This window comes from Dermacentor albipictus, chromosome 7 (assembly GCF_038994185.2).
Source record: "Dermacentor albipictus isolate Rhodes 1998 colony chromosome 7, USDA_Dalb.pri_finalv2, whole genome shotgun sequence".
In the NCBI taxonomy this organism is placed as follows: Eukaryota; Metazoa; Arthropoda; class Arachnida; order Ixodida; family Ixodidae; genus Dermacentor; species Dermacentor albipictus.
The window spans coordinates 70,987,713-71,008,134 of record NC_091827.1 but is presented as its reverse complement, the minus strand read 5'-3'; the positions used below and the strand labels follow the sequence as shown (position 1 = coordinate 71,008,134).

Here is a 20,422-nt window from a genome sequence, read left to right as displayed (position 1 = left end):
GCCGCTTCCGACGACACGGAATCCGAAGCGACTTGCAGCGTTTCAAAAGTTAGCATTTTCGACGGGCTTAGTCCAGGCGCATCCACCGGCACTGCAGAGACTTGCGGTAACACCGAAGTTGACACCGATCGGGACTGTCCAGCCGCGTCCACCGGCGAAGCTGTTGTTGGCGAGCTCACTCCAGCCGCATCCACCAAGGCCACAGCCATATCTCTATGCCACAGCAGCTTGCGGCATCACCGAAGCTGTAGTTCTCGACGATGTAGCGCTCTTATTCCATGCGCGCCTCGTTTTGCTGACTGCTTTTCGCGTGCTTGCTTTCAAGCGCGCGTCTCGCGCCATCGTGACACGCGGAACAAAGACACCAGGCACGCAAAAGCAAGAAATTCGTGGTTAAAAGAGGCGACTCAATAGCCAATATATCTACAAGAACGATAAAGAAAAAGGCAGAACGAAAAATACAAGAGGAATGCGAAAAAAATGACGTGCGCGCCGGCGAAAGCAGACGACGCGAAGGAGTCGAACAACGCGGCCGCGGGGCCGCGGCAGGCGAAGCATGCGTCGCGGCCAATCAGAGGGCTGCGCCTCGGGGAGGCGCCCGCTTCACCCAATCAGCGGCTGTCTCGCGACGATTTCGCTCTTGAGAACGGGTGCTTGGGGTGCCGATCGCTCCGCTGCACGAGGGTCTACAGCGTGCCGAGGGGCGCCAGAATGGAGAGCGGGAAACCAGCTTTCAAACGAGACCAAGATGGCGCCGATCGGTTCGCGTCGCGCGGAGCTACGGCAGCTTGAAAATGAGGCAAATCTTCGCGCTTGGCGTTCAATTTCGGCTCACCGACGTTTCTAAATTGCCGTTTTTTTTATACTTCGAGTAGGAATTGAGCCATAATATTTTGTAGAGGCATAGTTGGGACATTAAAGACTTCAAAAACGCAATTTTTGAAAATTGCCATTTTTGACCATTTTTCGCGATTTCAAGACCCGCGTCCCCCCTTAATTGGTAATTGCTGCAGGTGATACATCTTTGTGATCAGTTCTGGACAAAACGGGCTATGGTGCATCCAAATGTGTTAAGGGGGCACGCGGGTTTTAAATCGCGAAAAATGGCCAAAAAATCGATTTTTTGAAAATCATATTTTCAGTTTCTATAACCCCTTTTCTATCTGATACCCAAATATCATCACTGTAAACCACTTAGAAGTGCTCTAAAAAATTCGTTTTATCAGCCAAGGTGGCGAAAAATCTCGCGGAAATCAAGAAAGAACAGCGTTTTTCACGCCACGGTATCTCCGGAACGGCGCGACCGAGCGCCGCCATCTTGGTCTCGTTGGAAAGCGCATTTCTCCGTCTTCAAATTTGCCGCTTCAGCGATCTCCTCCATACAGAAACAAGCGCACAAAAAGCAAATGATTGAAGGTCGTGCCGGAGTCTGCGATTGGCCGCGCCTGCCACGTGACTCCATCGCGGTTCGCCATTGGTCCAGCGCGGTTCGCCATTGGTCCGGCGCTCGCGTCGTCTGCTCGGCTCTTTGCACCTCGCGAGTTTGATGTCTCCACTCGCCGCAATCTCGACGTGTCAAAACGGGCGCTACGCGGACATCGCAGTAGCGTGGCCGATCCCTGCACTTGTGGACGTTTCAGACTCGCGGCTAAGCATTCCGAGCATCGGCGACGCGGACTTCGCAACCAACATTCACGCGCGGAATCCTCGGACATGCGGCTAAGCCTTTCAGCACTCGGTGTTTCGAATTCGTGACAAATACGTATCGCGCACGCAATCCTCGCAAACGCGGCTAAACATTTCGCGCATAGGGAGTCTCCGACTCGGCGATCATGCACATCGCGCGCGGACTTCCCGGACCGTCACCTAATCATTTTGTGCATCGGCGCCTCCGACTGCGCGAATATGCGCATCGAGGGTCGACTCCTCGAGCCCGCGACTAGGCATTTCGCGCGTCGGCACCTCGGACTGCCCGAATAAGTGCGTCGAAGGTCGACTCCTCGAGCCCGCGACTAGGCATTTCGCGCGTCGGCACCTCGGACTGCTCGAATAAGTGCGTCGAAGGTCGACTCCTCGAGCCCGCGACTAGGCATTTCGCGCGTCGGCACCTCGGACTGCACGAATAAGCGCGTCGAGGGTCGACTCCCCGAGCTCGCGACTAGGCATTTCGCGCGTCGGCACCTTGAACTGCGCGACTAAGCACATCGCGCGTCGGCTCCTTGTATCTGCGGCTGTGCATTTCGCACATCGGCACTTCGGACTCGCAACCAAGCACATTGCGCGTTCACTCTATTATCATATTGTCACGATAGCTCGTAACAATATCTATCATACCACCCCTTCATAAAGAGAACCTCATCATGAGCTTTGTTCACTAGGCCCCTTGGGCTGGCACACACCTGGCTGCAGAAGTCATCGAGGCATCATACAAAAGTAAAATTCTGAAAAGCACCTAGCAGCTGCATATTATCACTGGCCTTCTGATCCTAAGTTCCACAGCCACTGTCAGGTGAAGATGGCTTGGAAGGCTACTTACACTCAGAGCCTTCATTCAGTAACATGGTCAATTATACCAAATGAATAAATGCCTCACTGATTGTAATGGAGACTGCTATCAATCAGACAGCCTGCATGTACAACACTGGAACTATATTCATGCCCACACAGAGTTCTACACTTCGGTTTGAAACCCAGGCACCATGCTCTTTGTAGAGCATGGTGCCTAATAAAGTTTCTTGTGCTAGTTCAGTGGCCAGTGTACTATTATTTTGAGAGTGTGCAGTCACACATTTAGTATGGCCATTCTTACAAAACATAGAGCTTCAATATGGTGCCATTTGTATTGCTGTAGATTCACTTCAGCAAAAGCTACATTTGTTTGAAACTTCAAATGCGTTTATTTCAGTTCGATGTTTTTGCACACTGTACTCCGCCTTACGGGTGTTTTTTCTGGGTTGTCTTTGGCCAAAAATGACAAGGGTGGTATCATTTTATTCGTATTGAAATGATCTGCGGGGTGATGCTATTTTTATTACTCTTGCACCGGCATGAAAATTACATTCAGGTATAGTACTCGCTGCTAATTAGAAAAAAAATGTTCATAATAAATGCAAGATTGTTTTCTTGTCCGCAAAATGCTTCCAAATGAATAAAAATAGCATCACCTCCTACAGTAGGTCTTTAGCAATGGTTTCATGCATTTAGTTTTTGATTTAGCAAGACGGAATCATCAAAAAGCCCCGTAACGAGTTTGACATTAATTTGACTTCAGACCTCAATATTTTTTGAACTGCTACAGCTATCAAAAATCTAATTACAGATCTGAAATCAGCACGAAAAATTACCCCAGACAGTGGAGTTTATGAAAGATTCACCCAAAAATAAGAAAAAAATTTTTAAGACCCACTTCCCCCCTTAAACTATGCTATTGTGAATGCCACCTCAGAAGTGTTCGTGGATGATGGCAATCAGGGATACAATTATTTTCACAAAATTTAGTGTGAAAGCGATGCAAGTAAACACTTCAATAGATTTGCGCATAAATATCTTGATTGTGAAAGAAAATTTCCTTTGTTGCCAATTCCTTGCTTATGTTGACCCATTTTGTTTGTCTTATATTGTTGCTCTTGCAGTAAAGAGGCAAGCAACAGCAATCAACATTTTCAAACAGGACATGGAAGTGGACATCAAATACGTCAGGCGGTAGGTCTTTTTGCATGTTCTGTTCGTGGACGAGGCGCAAGAATGTAATTACCGTAACGCTGCATGTGTTAGCATGCAATAAACTTCATTATGAAGAAGCAGGACATGCATCAACCAAGATTAAAAAATTAATAGCTTAGACATCCTGGCCCCCACACAGTACTCTTGGTCAAGTCGTAAACAAGCTTCCCATGTAGAGAGCATAATGCCAAGTCAAATCTTTTCAGGGTTTATACTGGTCCTTCAAAGCCTTGAATGGGAAACGGCCATTTCAACGTCTTGAAAATGGCAGTCTTCATGACCCATCAAACTTTGTCTAAATAGATTTAGTGCACCTCTTCAGTGTCCCCCTTGACGCTTGTATGTCTTTCTGCAGGAGAGAGCTTGTGAAGTACCTACCTACCTCTGTGATCAATCGGTCCAAAAAGAAAGGAAACAAGACGGTGAGTTGCTTGCTGGTTCTGGCTACCCTAGGTTTCGGGTTTGGCTCAACCTATTTGTGGGTCACCTTGCTGCTTGCAGAACGCGACGCCAAACTCCACACCTCAGCACAGCCCTGGCTCAACCTCGCAGACGGGAAAGAAGACTCTGTCCTCGAGCCGTTCAGACTCTGCCCTCCTTGGCCTGGTGGCTGATGGGATAGGTGGCACTGCCAATGATGTTGCGCTGATCAGTGACGACTCCTGCTCTAGCCTCAGTGTGGTGAGTGGACTGCTTGTGTGTCACGGCCTTGTATGCTTGGGAAAGATATGTTGCCGCTTGTTAATTTTGAGGCTGCCTGAACGAGAGATGATCGAAGAAGGTGCATAATGTTTGCACTGTTCAAGGGCAATGGCTTGTTCGTTAAAGGGGTTGGGCACCTTTCAAAGTGCCCCTAAGCCACCCCGAAGTTAGAAAATTTATATAACGGCAGGTGTATAAAAGTCCGCAACGAAGGCGCAGCTGCAGGAGTTTTTCAAAGTGATGCCGTAATAGCTGGGTTACAGGCTTTTGATGATCGACGACGCGGAGGCTGCTCATTTCTCACTCTCCTTCGAGCATCTCCCTTCAGACTGTTCCTACTCTTCAACGAGTACTCTTGGCACGGTGTACACTACATCATTACTACCATGATATTAAAACGCTGTCCACTTCCTGTTAGCAGAACTCCGCATTTTTCTGCCACAGCTGCTGCTGCTTCGTCTCCTCTTGCTTCGTGCGCCTTGTAAACTGGAAATTACGCACATGGGAACACAGTGCGCATCGAGGCACCAGCCGTCTTGGCTCGACCTTTCCACTTGCCACAGGTTACCTCGAAGACATTGTCCACATTCTCTAAGGGGGGAAGCAGGTGTTGGCACGCCTCGCCCCTGTTACGCTTGATCACGTTGAGCGTGAGCGCACCCCTCCCCACCGTTTTTGTGCTGGAGGAACAATTGCTGGCAGCGAAACATGGCTGCCTATATGCATTCAGGCTCTGGAAGCAGGCCTCTGTTAAATTGAGGTTTATTGTATTGAGAATTTGACTGACATTTTTCTTGTGATTATACGCCAAAGCAGCAAGTGTCGTGCAAGAACATTGCATGCATGACGTACCCAAGGGGATTCTCATGCATAAGTGTCTGAGCCCTTTGCTGGGATGGGGCTTCATCTGTGTTGGGCCTGGGAAAACGTACGATTGAGGAGCATGTCAGCGGAGTTCTAGTATACCGTATCTATTCGAATCTAGGCCGACAGTAATCTTTTTTTTTTTCCGAATAATTGTATACCAAACTCCAGGGTCGGCTTAGATTCGAGGCTTTTAAAAAATTTGCCAGTTTGTAATTGAAAATGATAGTTCTGGTGCATATCTAGCGCTATCTAGAAAAATCGATATCGCAGCCATTATTGGCCGCACCAGTACATGAGCGACGTCGCCATTTTGATCTGTGTCATATTGGTATGGTGGCTTGGCTAAGTATCTGTGTGCGGTGTGGCATTATTGTAATGGTACCAAACAGGCGATGCCACAAATGAAAAGTTGTGTTAGCTGCAGAGGCATTGTCAAACGTTAAAGCCGGGCGGGACTTCAGCATCGATGAGAAAAATGTTCGTCATTGGAGGGGGCAGTGGGACACGCCTTCTGCATGTGCCATAATGACGAGATGATACCAGCAAGGAAGATAAGTGTGCGATAACAGAGATAGCGCCGCACTTTCTGTGCATGCATGGGGGCACGGACGTCAGCTTGTGCGCATCCACAAGCGTAGAAGGCTAGCAGCGAAGATGTAGAGTGAGCTCAGCATGTTCATATTAAATGTTTTCGTTTTGTGAACGCTGTCGTCACTTTTTTGTTGCACTTACACTCTCTCTCTCTCTCTCTCTCTCTCTCTTTTTTTTTTTTTTTTTTTTTTCTGGCTTTGGACATATGGGGGCCGACCTAGGTTCGAGTATGTACGATAATTTGTATAGTCTTGGCTGCACTGGTTTACGTATGTGAACCAACGGCTTTTCAGAAGGAAAATCGATTGTGAGTGAGCACCCGTGTGGTCCGTACCTGCCCCAAACTCTTCTGGGGCGGGCGAACGGGATCCAGCTTGGCCAATTATCGCCTTTCATAACTGACTGCCCGCCTTGTTTTTGCCACGCAGACTGCCAGCAGCAACCCAGCCTCCATTGCTCAGCACAAGCGCAAACTTGACCCCGAGTCTGGCGTGGATGTGGCAGTGTCAGGTGGGGGTGGTGGTGGCAGTGGCGCTGGAGTGACCGCAGGCAGCCACCCTTACCACAACCAGAATGCCAACAGCTGCAGTGGGGGCTCTGGCGGGGAAGAGGCCAGTGAGGAGGACGGGGGCAGCAAGCGCTGCCGCTCGGACGAGGTCAACAGTGCTGCCTTCATGGATGCCATCGGACTGGGCAAGAACGCTGGCTCAGACCTGCCCTTCCTCGAGCGCACCGCTGCCGACAGCCAGCTGCAGGTAAGGATGCCGTGCATGCTGTCTCGTCTCTGGGCGAGAACCACAGAGGGAACACCACGAGGCTGTATAGTCAACGGCAACCTAAGAATGCAGTGGCAAGTGTGGTCGAAGCTTGATACTATAACAACTTTACTATTGGGTATAATGTAGTAACTGAGTAGAGTTGTTTGCGTGCCACATATCGGCACAGCAAAGGTCATAAAAGTAGACAGGAGACTTTACAACTCTTTGCGAAGCATTATGGTAGTGTTTCTTTTGCAAAGGCTCGATCACCTTTGTTGATACGTCACAATGCTAATAGCTGAAGTACAGTGTCTCCACACGGCGCTCATGGTTTGTGTGTAGCTGCTCCATGGCCTGTGCACCACATGAAGAGCTACGTCAGAGAATAAAGTCGGTTTACTCTGGGTTGACGGCTCGGCACGTTCCCTTGTTCATTAGTGGGCCTCCTGGCCTACTTCTCCTGGTAGTCACAGACTACTACTAGCCATCTGCACCACTTGCTCTGCTGCATCGTTTGCGGCAGGGTGATATGGCAATACCAGCATGCAGAGTGTTCAGTTTCAAGTGACGAACCCAAGGTGCTGTGCACTGGTAATAGCAAGACCATTGTCCGAAACTATAACGTAGGGAAAGCCATGGTGAGCTAATGCAATTCTCGGAACTGAAGTCGTAGCCTCTGAAGACGTGGAAGCCACAAAGAAGACTTCGAGAATGCATTAACAATAATGTATGTCCTAGCAATGTTCCCCCGATATCAATGTGAAGCCTGGACCAGGGTCGCTGTGGAAAAGGCCAGGGTGTCTGTTGGACTGGCTGTGCTGGACTGGCTGGAGGTCGATGTTGAGCCTGGCGTGTAGTGCAGCTCTTCACCTCTTCGCACTGTTGGCAGTGTCTATGCCTGGCCACCACACGTGGCTCCTAGCATTCATATTCCCCTTCTCCGTACAGGGGTGGCTGGCATGAAGCACATGCAAGTATTTGGGCCCGCAGTGGTTTTGGAACCACGACTCTTGAGCCCCATAGTAGACAGCCCTCGTGGAGACCGAGTTCTGTGCTTTCGGCATTGAAGGGGTTCCACTGTGGCCCTGCTGCGAAGCTTTCTCCTTTCAATACAAAAAGACTTTCAATGCGAAAAGACTTTCAATACGAAAAGACTTTCAAAACGGAAAGCACATAACCCAGAACTGGACTGTTCCTTGTGGCTCGTGCCACAGCAGCAGGTGATAGGAGTCACGGATATGCCTCTTCCAGCAGGATCTTGCCAGGGAGAGGCAATGTGGTGCTGTTGTTCGGCAGCAGCAGCCCACTAAGAACATCGGCATGCCCAAACTCTTTGCCGTGCTTGTAAGCGGAGAGCTTTGCAGCCCACCTGACCACTCGAGGCAAAGCTTGCACTAGGCTTGTTGGTGCCCAACGATCTCAGAAGTGGCATGTGGCCTGAAAGTGCTTCAAGCAGTATGTCCCACACGTACAGGTGAAACCGATCCACCCCAAACACCAAAGCCACTGCCTCCTTGTGAAGTTGGCTGCAATTTTGTTCCGCGTTTGATAAGCTCCTTGAGGCAAAAGCAGTGGGGCATTCTTGGCCATCAGCATCTATGTGCACCAGAACTGTGCCTATAGCATGTGATGATACGTCACAGCTGAGACACACCTTGCTGTTCCTGTCCCCACTCTCACTTGTTTCCATCACAAAGAAGCTAGTGCAACAGCCGGAGGAGTGCAGAAAAATTGGGCAAGAAATGTTTGCTTGTCTTCAGCGACATCATTCACCACAAAAAATGCTTCGGGCCGGTCCACCCTCTTGAATGGTTCGACGTTGCCGAAATTTGGCATGTGGGCAGATGGTAGAGCGGTTCAGAAGCAGACTCGTGTGAAAATTTTTCATCCTCATCACCATTTGATAAAGTACCGACAGCCGAGGGTAGTCGGTGGCTACCGGGAAAAGAAGTAGGCCATCAGGCCCGTGAACAAAGGAACATGCCGAGCTGTCAACCCAGAATGAACTTTTATTCTCTGATGCGGACTCTTGGCACTCTTGCCAGGCATGACACAGCTACACACAAACCATCAGTACTGCGTGGGGGCGCTACACTTCAGCTATTAGCATTGTGACAACTTCGATGAGGACAAGCACAAATATCACGTGGAGATACTTCCGTGTCGAATGCTACTTTGTCGTAGAGAGCTCGTAGAGACCGCCACCAAGTTCGAAAAGAACTTCTATATATGCTGATCGAAGGCACAGAAGGCTGGTGTGGTGCGATTTTGTGGGCACCACCTGTCCTGAATTCTTAGGTTGTCACAAAGTATGTAGGGCTTTTCACTGTAGCTCTGAGAGCATTTGGGGAGGCACAGTCAGATAGGTCGAAATGGCCAGCTTTGACATGGGTTACAGCGGTCATCTATCAGATGCTGCGAAGCTTACTCAACCAGTGTAACTTGCTCTACCACAAATCCTGCAAAATGTCGCTCGCATTGCTATCATCGTGAAGTAAACGTGGGAATGGCTTTTAGCGCATCCTTCCACTGCTTTGTCAAGCATCTACAATGGGTTGTAACGGGCTGTATGTGGCCGAGGTTGCGACTACCTGCCAAACCATACAGAGGGCTGCCTTGTAGCCTAGAACCTCAACCGGTAATGAGTGCCACTGTCAACGTAGGTGCATGAAAAAGTGCATGCTGGCCTTTGGTCTCCAGCTGTTGAACTTCTGTGTGTGACACGTTCGTCCACTTTTTTTGTTCAGTATCCTGTTGCAGAAAAGCCCGAAGGCTTTTCTGCAACAGTAGAGCCCATAGAGGCATGCCGCAGAGGTCACATGACCGTTTTGGGCCACCTGCTGCTTCTTGGTCTCGAGTTGCAAGGGCCCTCACAAGATAAACTGGGTAGGAACAACATGGTGGATTAGCCTTTCTAGGATTAAGTTTGCTGCCTGGTTGTTAGTTCAAATCGACCATGTGACGTCTGCTGCCATTTAGGAATGTACACTTACTGTGTGTGGTTTACGCCGAGGCACAGTATGCATCATTCTGCTCGACTCTGCTCTTGCAGTTGTGAGCAGCAGCTTAGTTACAGAAAGTTTTCTGTACACTTTGGGTAGAGGGCGCAGCGTCGCATCTGGGGCTGTATTCTGTCTGTGGCGAGAGACATTCCTTGATTTGGCCACATTCCTGTCGTGTTTTGCCTTTGAAGCAATCACAGCAGCATACAGCCCATGGTACGCTTCAGCAGTCCCTAGCATGCACGAAACCCAGGCCACAATAAGTTGACTTCATGAGTTTTGCCAACTGCACCACCGTTGCCATAAATCATGTCAGCATTAGCAGCACCTGCAGCAGGGTGAATAGCAGCTATGGTCAGTGTCAAAAGGCAGGAAGGTGAAAATAAAAAGATTCTACCGTGGTAGCGAGGTTGCGGGGGCTCGACCCCAGACTTCTCCCGAATATTCGCCGGAAAAATGCACGATGGCAGTGTCCTCAATGTTTCTTCAAACCCAAGTACAGCGAAGAGGCAGTGAGAACTACTGTCACTGCAGCAGCGACCTGCACTCTAAACGTGGTGAAATCTTGTCTGTTGTTAGCCTCGCGCATGCTCCCACATGTGGTGCCAGTCGCTGCTCTTGGGACCAGCCCGAGTACTCTGTGCCCATTGCTCATCACACGGAGCGCTGGCTTCCCCGTTTGCCAGCGGCTGTCTCCCGCACGGGTTCTTGCCAAGAGCAACGCTTCCACCACCAGCTCTGGCAGCATGTGCTTCGGTGGCCTGTGGCATGGTGGTGGCAAAGGTAACATGGTGTGGTAGTAGCCGGCCCATTGCGTCCCACTTGGCACCAAGGAGGGTGCATCGCTGGTGAAGGTGGCATGGCAGCGGGGGTGGTGTGACGGAGAGCCCCCCCTGTGCGGCACAGTCAGTGTTGCCATTTTGGCAGGTTTCCCCACTAGATCTGGCATGTTTCATGCAAAACGGTTCATCTCAAACGATAGCTTTCTGAATCATCTTTGGAAGATTCGCCAAAGTATGCAACCAACATGCGACCTTTGCCATGTCTGCTGGTCATGGCACACCGAAACCTCTGGACACTCTGGTCACCTCCCTTCTTCACATCGTGCTACCTTTGCCACTTCCAAGCTGCCCCGGCGCCGTGGGTTTCAGAGAGCGTGTCATTGCATCGTAACGCGACTTTTAACACTTTTGACCACTATCGGAAGGGCCGTCCTTGCTTCAGCGCTACCTCTCCTTGCATTGTTCTCTTGTAGGTGTTGGGCTGACACTTTTCCCCGCTACTTCCTCCTCTCCATGAGCACGTGCAGAGAAAAAGAGAAAAAAAAACACAAAAAACATCGCCGCCGCTGCCACCGCCGCTGTGCCACCTCGCTTGCTCGGTCCTCGCGGCCACCTTCTTGACAAGCCCTGTGCACCCTGCTTGCCTGCCATCTGGGAACGCTCCGCGTTTGCATGCACGCTGCCTGCTGGCTTTGTTCTCGGTGCACACATGACGCCCGTGCCTCTCCGCGCCCTGCCCGTCTCCTCGAGACAGTAGTGTGGCTGTACATTGCATGGCTGCGATTGATTGACAACCTGTGATCTCTCCCTCTCTCTCTTTTTTTTATCCCGCTCCCATAATGCTCTGCTTAATTTGGTGCTTTGGAAAACGGACAGTAGTACACCTTGCAGCTTCTGCATGCATGTAAATTGGGCATTTGGCCAGTGTGTAACCCCTGGACAAGGTGCATTTTTCCTTTGGGATGTTTTCTATCCCCTTTTGACCTTCTTTACCCTCTCCCGTTTCCTGAAGTCATTGGCAACATTTGTGACCGGTTGCTTTAAGAAACGTAACATTGGCTGCTGTGCAACCCTCTGTGTGGGCAACTGGTTAGAACAGCCTGTCTGAAATAACTGACAATTTCTTCCTCTCCCATGCAGTCCAAGCTGAATCTAGTCGCATTCTTCCAGCTTTATTTTTTAAGTTCAAACATTTTTGTTTCTTCTGTGTCTCGAGCAGGCAGGCCAGGACTATCTTTTCTCATAGCAGCACCGCCCTCCCACTATGGATGCCTGCACACAGCATTTAGGCTTTAAAAAAAAAAATTAACAGTAGAGTTTTGCAAAGGTGTTTCTTTTTGGGATACCCACTCTGTATGGCTTACCTTATCTCTCAGCCCCTCATCCCCTGTCTTAATGTTCGTGTCATGACTCATCTAATGCCCGGTGTTGCGCTAAATTCTGGACTGTGTGTAGGCTTCCCACGGGAACGTGTGCTGGAGCCTGTGTTTACTATTGTCATTTGAGCAGACATTCCGTGTGCGGCTTCAAAATTTCAAGGCGCGTCTTTCTTGTTATGCTCTGTGTGCCAAAGCAGGTTGTAATGACTTTCATTCAATAAAGGTACTTTTCTTCTAGCCGATGTTTGGTGCTTGTGACTGTTGCGTGTCATGTTGGGTCGTGTGTGTTTTAGTGCACCATTGTTGCACAGTCTTGGGTTGCAGCTGTTCTGGCTTGCATGTCAGCTTTTACAGGCTTGAACTGTATGGATAATTTTTCTTTTGTGTGTAAACAGTTAAATGCCTCTGCGGTGGATTCTGCGACAAAATTACCTGTAAAATGTGGGATTCTGTATGTCCCGGCTAAATTCTAAATGCGCATTGTTCAGGCCTCAGCAGTGAAGACCTCCAGAACGAAGTGTTTGAGCATCTCTGGTGGCAGATTTGTTGATTTACAATAAATGCATGCAGTAGCAGTGCCCTGCTCTGTGCAGCGATTTTGTCCACCACGGCTCAGTGTATTTTATGGTAAACGAAGTGAAGATGCTGTTCGAGTTGTAAGGTTACCTTCAGGGTCCCCGAGTGCATGCATGTTCGCACTTGGACAAAAGATGATTTGCCAGCACATGGAACAAAATTGAGAGAGGGACATTGGTGCTTTTGTCCATGATACCGTCGGCTATTTGTACTCCCTGGATTAATTTGAATGTACCAGGGCTCAAGAAAAGCCTCCGGAACACCAAAACAGTAAATACTTAGCTGCTTGCTTACTTTATTTTTCACAATGTGCGATCTTACGATTGAAATACAGGCTAACCCACATAAAGTGAATTATTCTCTATTGTATACCTAAGCTAAATAATTCCCTCGTGAAAAACTCAACGTTAGGGCTAGTAGCTGAAAAACTGCCTTGCCGCACACTTCCCGGTGCTGTGCTAACATTGGTGAAGGTGGACTGCTGGATCAGGTCTACACAATCTCGCACATGAGGAATGCTTAGTGATGCTGAGAAACATTCTGAGAGAGGCAAGAATTACTGTCTACTATGCGTAGTTTCGTGACCTATAAAGGCATTCCTTTTTTTTCTCCAATGGAGACAGTTTCGTACATAATGAACACGTCAGGAAAGTCTATTTTAGGCAAATTTTGGATATAGTGTTAGTATCAATCTATTTTCAGCACGTAAGTTTGTTCACTATATCTGAATTCTACTGTAATCACTGCCTGTCTTCAGTACCTTGCAAATGCTCATAAGCCACGTTTGCAAGGTATACTATCCTCATAGTGCCAAGAAGTGTTCATCTTCTTACCTTAGTGGGATGCGAACCAGTCTCAAGGTTCATAGTTTCACCAATACATAACGTTGGAGGGAGGGAAAAGTAGAGGCAGCAATGACTTCGTATTGCACCATAGTTTGGTTGCAGTGGGCACACTCGTAAGGCCACAAGAGTTTTGCATGGCCTCCCGAGGTGGCATTGATGTCGTTGCTCATCCTCTGGCAAGCAGAACACACGAGTGATGCACAGAAAAGCAGAGTTGTTAAGGAACTGAATTTAGTGCCAAACACATGCATAGCCAAAAGACAACGCCAGGACACCCATTTATATCAGCTTGCCACAGCTATGATGCAACGAAATGTATGGCGAGAGGCTGACGCTGCTGATGAACTAGGCTAGAGCCGGTCTTGATGAGGCTGGTATCGTGCAGTCACACATTTCTACGGCCATTACCTGTTTGCACACTGGACGTTTGCACACCAGAGAATTACATGTCGTGAAATTCCTGCAGCAGTGCTGGTAAACATTATTGCAAGAAACCTTTTCTCCTCTTCCGCCATGTGGCTGTTTTGGAGTGCCTGCCCAAATCCTTTGCAAGCACTTGGATATTGCACATCCAACGCTGCCAGAGGGCGGCAAGCTCCACAATGTATCCCGGCAGAAGCTGCGAGAAACATGATGTTGTGGCAGTCTTCAACCGATGGCAGTACAAAGGCGGGTTCAATGTGGACAATATTCCTGGAAATGGAAGGTTAAACACAATTAGGAGTTTCCAAAGGAAGCTCACGAATTTCTTGTGGTTAACTGAACACCACTACTCTCGTAGTCCCAATGATTTGGTAATCTGCCGCGACATCTGAATGGAGAGGATGGTGAAGTATCCTGCGCATGCAAGAATGACGCACACTGTTGCATGGTGCACAAGCAGTTTCCTATGCTCTCTAGCAGTGGCACAATGAGACGATTGCATGAGACTTTATTGTGGAGTGCTCTCCGTGGAAGTGTGCTCTGCGGTATAGCTAATAGTTGCATCCGTGTGTCAACGAAGCGACAGTCATCTGCATTACAACAACCCATTGCCAAGAAAGGCACAAGACAGCCGGGGTGACCAGATGAACTTGGGCCAACAAACAGGTCACCTGTTTATTGAGCAGTACCAGAGTGGTACAGTTTTACGTTGTTCTTTTTAGTAAAACCCAATTTAAATTTAAAATCTTATGCTCCCCAAACAAGTTTTATCAGAATAGGTTTAAACCCAATTTCCCCCCTGGAGTTTGCACTTTTGTATAGGATAATAAATGCAGGTGTTCAAGTGCTGCCAACCTTGTCTGAGCAGGTGGTCAAGATATTAATATCCACATATTATGATACACGCTTTTTTTTTTTTTGCTAAATACTCAAGTGAAAATTGGTACGGTAAGTCGTGTCCATCTATAGCGAACTGTATAGTTCATCGAAAAGTGGTCTTTGTATCAATAGTTGATTATATATAGGCAGGGATAATTAATTATTCATCATTTTAGCCTTTCATTAGTTAGTGGAGATATTTTTCTGGGTGCTGTTAAAAAAGGTTGAAAGTTATCTACTTTTGTAGGACAATCTTTTAATGTTTGAGAGGTGGAACCAAGTTTGAAACAGAAGTGTGTAAGTGTTTGATAAAGTATAGTCTCTAACTTGTTAAGACTAAATATAGTTCACAGTAGTGGCTTTTGAAAGGAAACAAAATGTTATGAAATGGCACTTAGTGCAGAATAAAATGCATGGCTCTAGTGAATTCCTGTATAGTCCAGTAACGTAAGAAAAATGCCAAAGGTGAAAGGTGAAGTCCAACTGCAATATCCAAAAAATTGCAATATACACAGGGGAAAAGAAAATGACTGGTTTAAGACATGAAACCACATGCTCTTTTCTACAGAGCGAAGGAATGTCAATTGGCCGTGACGTGTGTTTGAAACCGACACCTTCTTTAGATGATCAGACGCTATAGATTTGCTGGAACTTCATCACGATGCGTGCTTCAAACCGGAGAACATGCTATGCCATGTCTTTAGTGGGCTAGTATTGGCAAGACGATCAGTGGCTGGGTTGCTATTAGTATGCCTTGAATTGCGGGGGCATTTCAAGCCCCTGGGCTTAGGTAGGGAAGGAGAGGGGAAGCGCTCGGCTCGCCATAGCTCGGGGCTCTGAAGAACAGTCGACGATCGCTCTACCACAGCCTTGCAGCAGTCGCTGCTCGTCCACCGCCACTGCAGTACGATTTACTCCAGTACGTATGTGGCTAGTAGACAATCCCAGATCTGCTTATTGTAAACCGAGCTGGTCAGTTTGCTCGGTCAGATTGCTCAATTGCTGGTGGCGGGCAGATTACAAAATAAAGTGGAGGAGCTGCACGAATATTGGGGTGCTAGCATGTCTGTATTTCATTGAGGCTCCTGTATTTGATGGTAGTAGCACAGAATATAATTGCAACCCAAGTTTAGCAAAGTATACTGCATTTTGCAGCTGTACTCGGGGTTTCATTACTTGCTTGCACTATGTTGTGGCTAAGACAGCTTTGCACTGATGGGCGTTGCTGGCATTGATCCGAGGAGAGAGTGCAATATTTTTCTGGCAGCTGCGGTGTGTGGTGCCGCTCCTTTGCTGAGAAAATTGACGTGCAGCTACATAAGTTGTACTGCGTAGCTGGAAATAAAAATTTTGAAAGAACACTGGTTTCATTGGTACGGTGTTTGATTTATGATGTGCAGTGCCTGTTTACATGCATGTGCATTTGTTTTACCTGTTCTCAGTTGTACAAGGTGAGTGTCTCGCATGCACTGTCCTGTTGCTCACCGGCATTTGCATTATTAAGACTGTTTTAGCACTTGTAAAAGTTGGTGCAAGGAGGGAGGATAACAGCAGGACATTGTGCAGTTCTCACCTAGTTTTCTAGGCAGTGGCAGTTGATTGAAGTAAGCAATAATTTGAACAGCACTAGGGAGTAATTTTTAAATTGTTTTATACAAAGAAGCTCTACTATCGTTAAGCATGACATGGTGGCAGATGTATGCTTCTGCCGTAAGCATCCGCAGTTTCAGAGTGGTTCAAATAAGTACATAATTTAGCACTAGGGGGATAAAAAAAATGAATATTCATATTAAAGATGTAATGACCTGCATGTCCATGGTCAGAACTAAGCAAGCCAGTGGTTCCGGAAAGAAAAAAAAAAATCTTGGTTCTTTGGCATCTAACCCTACAATGAGACTGCGGTTCATGCATGCCATTGCAAACCATGTGTTGCACTCGGTCAATTGTGGGTTGTCAGCCTTAGTGTCCAAAAAAAGTTTTATTTGCATATTTAGCACAGGTGCACATACATGAACTCGCGTTTTGAAAAAGATGCAAGTCAAATGAACGTTGCAGAAAATGTAAGCCTTAGCATGACAATGGATCCAGCACATGAAATTCAGTGTAGTGCTGTTTTGAAACAGGTTATTGTGAAGGCAAGTTCCAAAACAGGATGGATGAACAGCAACATATTTGCCTCGGGAAAGCAGGTATAACAGTAATGGCAAGCTGTGATTCAGTGAGGGGAACTCTTCTAGTCAGCATGGGGTTGCAGTTTCAAATGAGAGCACTTAGAGAGCGGCAAAATGACTGCAACCATCGGTGGCGGGCTATAGATGAGAGCAAGTAGACGTGAGCAGGAAAGCATTTGAGGAACTGAGACGGGGAAGGTCCCCACTTCGATGTTCCCGACAACCTACCCTACAGTTTCAGGACAAGAAACCCTAAGCTCCCCAAGTAAATTAAAATTTGATGGAAATAGACAGGGTAGTGACATTTGAAAACTGCATGCACGTGTTGACTATGGCAAAATTTGAGACAGATGCTGTCCTTGCCTCGGACATGCATAAGCCTTGTCTCGCTCTTTTTACCTCTATCTTGAGTACTCGTCACATACCTTTAAGTCCACTGGATGCTTGGCAGTCGGCACCTTGAAATGCCTCATTCTTCCCTCAGATGGACGATTCGCCGTCACCTCTGAACACCAGTGGTGGCACGAAGCGGCAGTGCGAAGAAGACTCTGAAGCTGATGGTGAAGTGGTCAAGCGGTCCAAGCCTGACAGCAGTGAGGTTTGTGGGATCATTTGTTTAATTGCACAAGTGTGGCATTTAAGGATTGGGATCGGCCTCAGCAGTTCTACTTTTTTGTGGACTGCAGGTCTTATTGAAACTTGTCTTGTAGAGTTGTGAGCGAGATGAGGGGGGGGGGGGGGGCAAACAATTTCATTTCTAAAGCAGCAGCCTACTCGTGATGTGTGGATTCGAATCTGATGCATTAATATGTAACTAGTAGCCTTTCAGTTTAAAACACCCATGTACCGTGTATTGGGAGCACATTAAAAAACCCTGGGTGGTCAAAATTAATACGGAGTCCCGCACTCTGGTGTACCTCATAATCGGATCATTGTTTTGGCATGTCATTGGTGGGACAGCTGCGCCAATTGCAGCAAACTGCACCGAGAGCGGTTCTTTGTGCCATGCTGTGCCAGAACGGCATTTTAGTGGCAAATTGTGCCAAGCCTGCTCCAAAGCATGTATAAGAGCGAAACCCTCCTTTCGTCGATGCTTCGCAGCTAGCAAAACTGAAATCAAAACCTACAGCACGCTGTCATCATCATCATCATAAAAGAAAGCAGAGGCCTGTCCATAGAGTTTCCCACTATATAGTGAGAAACTCTGTGCGCTTGCCAGAGTCATCTGCTTCATCATTCGCGCATTTTTCTCCGACGGACGTACAATGCAGTGCTGCTGGTCTCGCTGGCGCTTTATTTCGGTGTTCATCAAACCCGCTTGTGTGGTACTGCAGAGTAATACTGCAGAGTGGTACTGCAGAAGGGGGATATCACGTTTTGGGGTGAAATGTAAGGCTTTTCCTTGTTTATGGGTGATAGCAGGGCTTTGCAAAAGAGCCGCTGTGATCAGAATCGCACATGGTGCATAGTTAAGAATGGTATTAGCAAATGAGGTCGAATGCGGTACGCCGCACTTCTGTGGGTGCCGCCATGTTTTTCGACACAAAACTTTTGCATTGAGCTTGGGCCGCTGCGCTATTTCGGTGCTATGGTATCACTGACGCAAACGCAGAATCCTATTTGTGTCTCGCGCATGTGCAGTGGCGCTTGACGTTTTTTGCGATGCTAGAACCTTTGCGGCCCCTATTCGAAAACTCCCTAATGTGCGTGGTATCACATTAGTATATGGCATGGTGTCAAATTCAGTACAGGCGTGCGTACTCTATCGGTCCTACGGTGAGCCTTTGCCCACAAGCCGCGACTGTCGCACTGTTTAGCATCCTGGGTTAATAAAACACGTGCTTGTTGACGATCTGTCTGTGCTGCCTTCTCTGCCCCATATCAATGAACCCTGTCGCACCACCCTTTGCGTCGTGGGGTGTAGGTGCATCGCGTTCTCTTCCGACTGCGCTTGCGGGGTAAGCCTCGGGCAAACCCGTCCCCACAACCTATTGACTATATGAGTTTCAGTTTGCGTGGTATATGGTAAGAACACATGCATTGGACCCTGCGCCAAATCTGCTTTTTGCCTGCACCAGGCTGCGCTGAAAGGTCAAATGGCTGTTCCACCACTGGCGTGCATGTGAAACCACCTGATTTAATTTAATTTTGACTGAACACTGTCTTGTTCAACACGTTTATCTCGGACACGTCACATATGTCTTTTAATGCCCAAAACTCCGAGTATTGAGTGGGTTTAGGCGCTGTGGCCTAAAAAAATTTAGTGAGTACCAAAGGCATAGACGGGAGTGGTGCTATTTGTTGCTGCTCATTTCGTGCCTAAGCACCATGCATTGCTGCGCAGACAATGGAGGAAGACGACGACACCGTGTCCTCGTCGTCGCAACGCAACCATGTGGTGCCCGAACGTGAGCCTCCCGCGAGTGAGGGGTCGGCGGCAAGTGGGCCCGAGGTACTGTTGCGACTGGGTAGAGCCTGCCCATCGTCGGGAGGCCACTTTTGTTCACTTTCTCTCTCTCTCTCTCTCTCTTTGAGGAAATGTTTGCACTTTGCAGCACAGCGCACAGTTGATGTTGATATACTACGGGCATCAAGTGACAATATTAACATAATTTTCTCTATCTTGGAGTTCACTTTTTAAGTTCTACCCTTGATCAAGAAACATCAGCAGTGATGTCCATTTCAGCACAGATGCGTTCCAGAATTTTTGTCTTTCACTGTTTGGGCAGATTGAAACTTGTTGGTCATAGTAGATACTACGCTCACTATTTGGGGATGTAAGCAAAAGGTGCACTGACAACATTAAAAAATGGTGCCTGTTTTCCTACTAATCTTTATTTACACTTGCAGCTGAGAATGGTTAGGTAGGAACGCATGCAAATAAATTTCACGGAATCAGTCATATTCAAGAATGATGTGCAGGAGTTGCATTTCGTGCCGTTCCAACCCCTCCCAGATAGACACAACTGCACCCTTCGCCCGTGGGGTGCACCAAAGTCGCGACCACTCGAGTGTAATCCAAGCACACTATATTTCCACAACCTCAGTCATTTCTCTCCTGGCTTAGTACAACGCACGTGATTGCCTGAAAGTATCTTTGCATGTTCCCGTTCGAGGGGTTTGCCGTGCAAGTGCCGATTAGGTAACGGTGCTGGTGTTTGGTCTTGTCATCCTGTGTGCCTTTTCTGTTAGTCTCTTGATGGCGCACCATTGCTTTTGTGGCTGGGGTGTGTTTCCCATCACATGCTGTTCAGTTTAGGTCTTCATCTGCAGCTGTTGCATTGGGAAATGTTGTCACAAGAGCTTGGCCTCTTGGGCAGTGTCCTTGGAAAAGTAAATGCAGGGGTTATTGTACATGTGCTAATTAATTCAGAACGCATCTCAAAAAATAAAAAACAGAGTCAGCTGTTTGTTTTAACGCCTGGTGACTGAATTTTCTTGGAGCACTTCCTCACCGCATTCTACAATGTTGCGGCTGTAAATGAAAAGAATCTTATAATTGTACCCCTGATGGGCATTGCAAGTACTGAATTGTGGTCAGTAATGCAGCCTGGACATTCAGTATGGCAGAGAAAAATTGTCATCGGGACATTTCACGATACTTGCTCCACCTAGCAGGATTCCGTAGAACCGATTTGCCAGCATGGCAAAGTAACTCGTGGTAAGCTGCATTTTTTTTTTTTTTTTTTAGCCCTGTCGTGCTAAATATTGAGCATAGCTTGTG

The 20,422-nt window shown here is 47.8% G+C and overlaps 1 protein-coding gene across 3 annotated transcripts in view; it reads left to right on the top strand.

Moving 5' to 3' along the window:
• LOC135919719 (poly(A) polymerase type 3-like) overlaps positions 1-20,422 on the top strand; it is a 45,379-nt gene that overhangs the window by 22,258 nt on the left and 2,699 nt on the right. For 2 of the 3 annotated variants that reach the window (XM_065453576.1, XM_065453575.1), the window contains exons 11-16: positions 3,633-3,702; positions 4,079-4,145; positions 4,225-4,404; positions 6,312-6,638; positions 17,183-17,296; positions 19,043-19,150. In XM_065453576.1, coding sequence (XP_065309648.1) covers positions 3,633-3,702; positions 4,079-4,145; positions 4,225-4,404; positions 6,312-6,638; positions 17,183-17,296; positions 19,043-19,150 — 866 coding nt within the window. Of the gene's footprint in view, positions 1-3,632; positions 3,703-4,078; positions 4,146-4,224; positions 4,405-6,311; positions 6,639-10,898; positions 12,047-17,182; positions 17,297-19,042; positions 19,151-20,422 lie in introns of those variants that run through there. The other variant, XM_065453577.2, reaches the window with a different exon arrangement.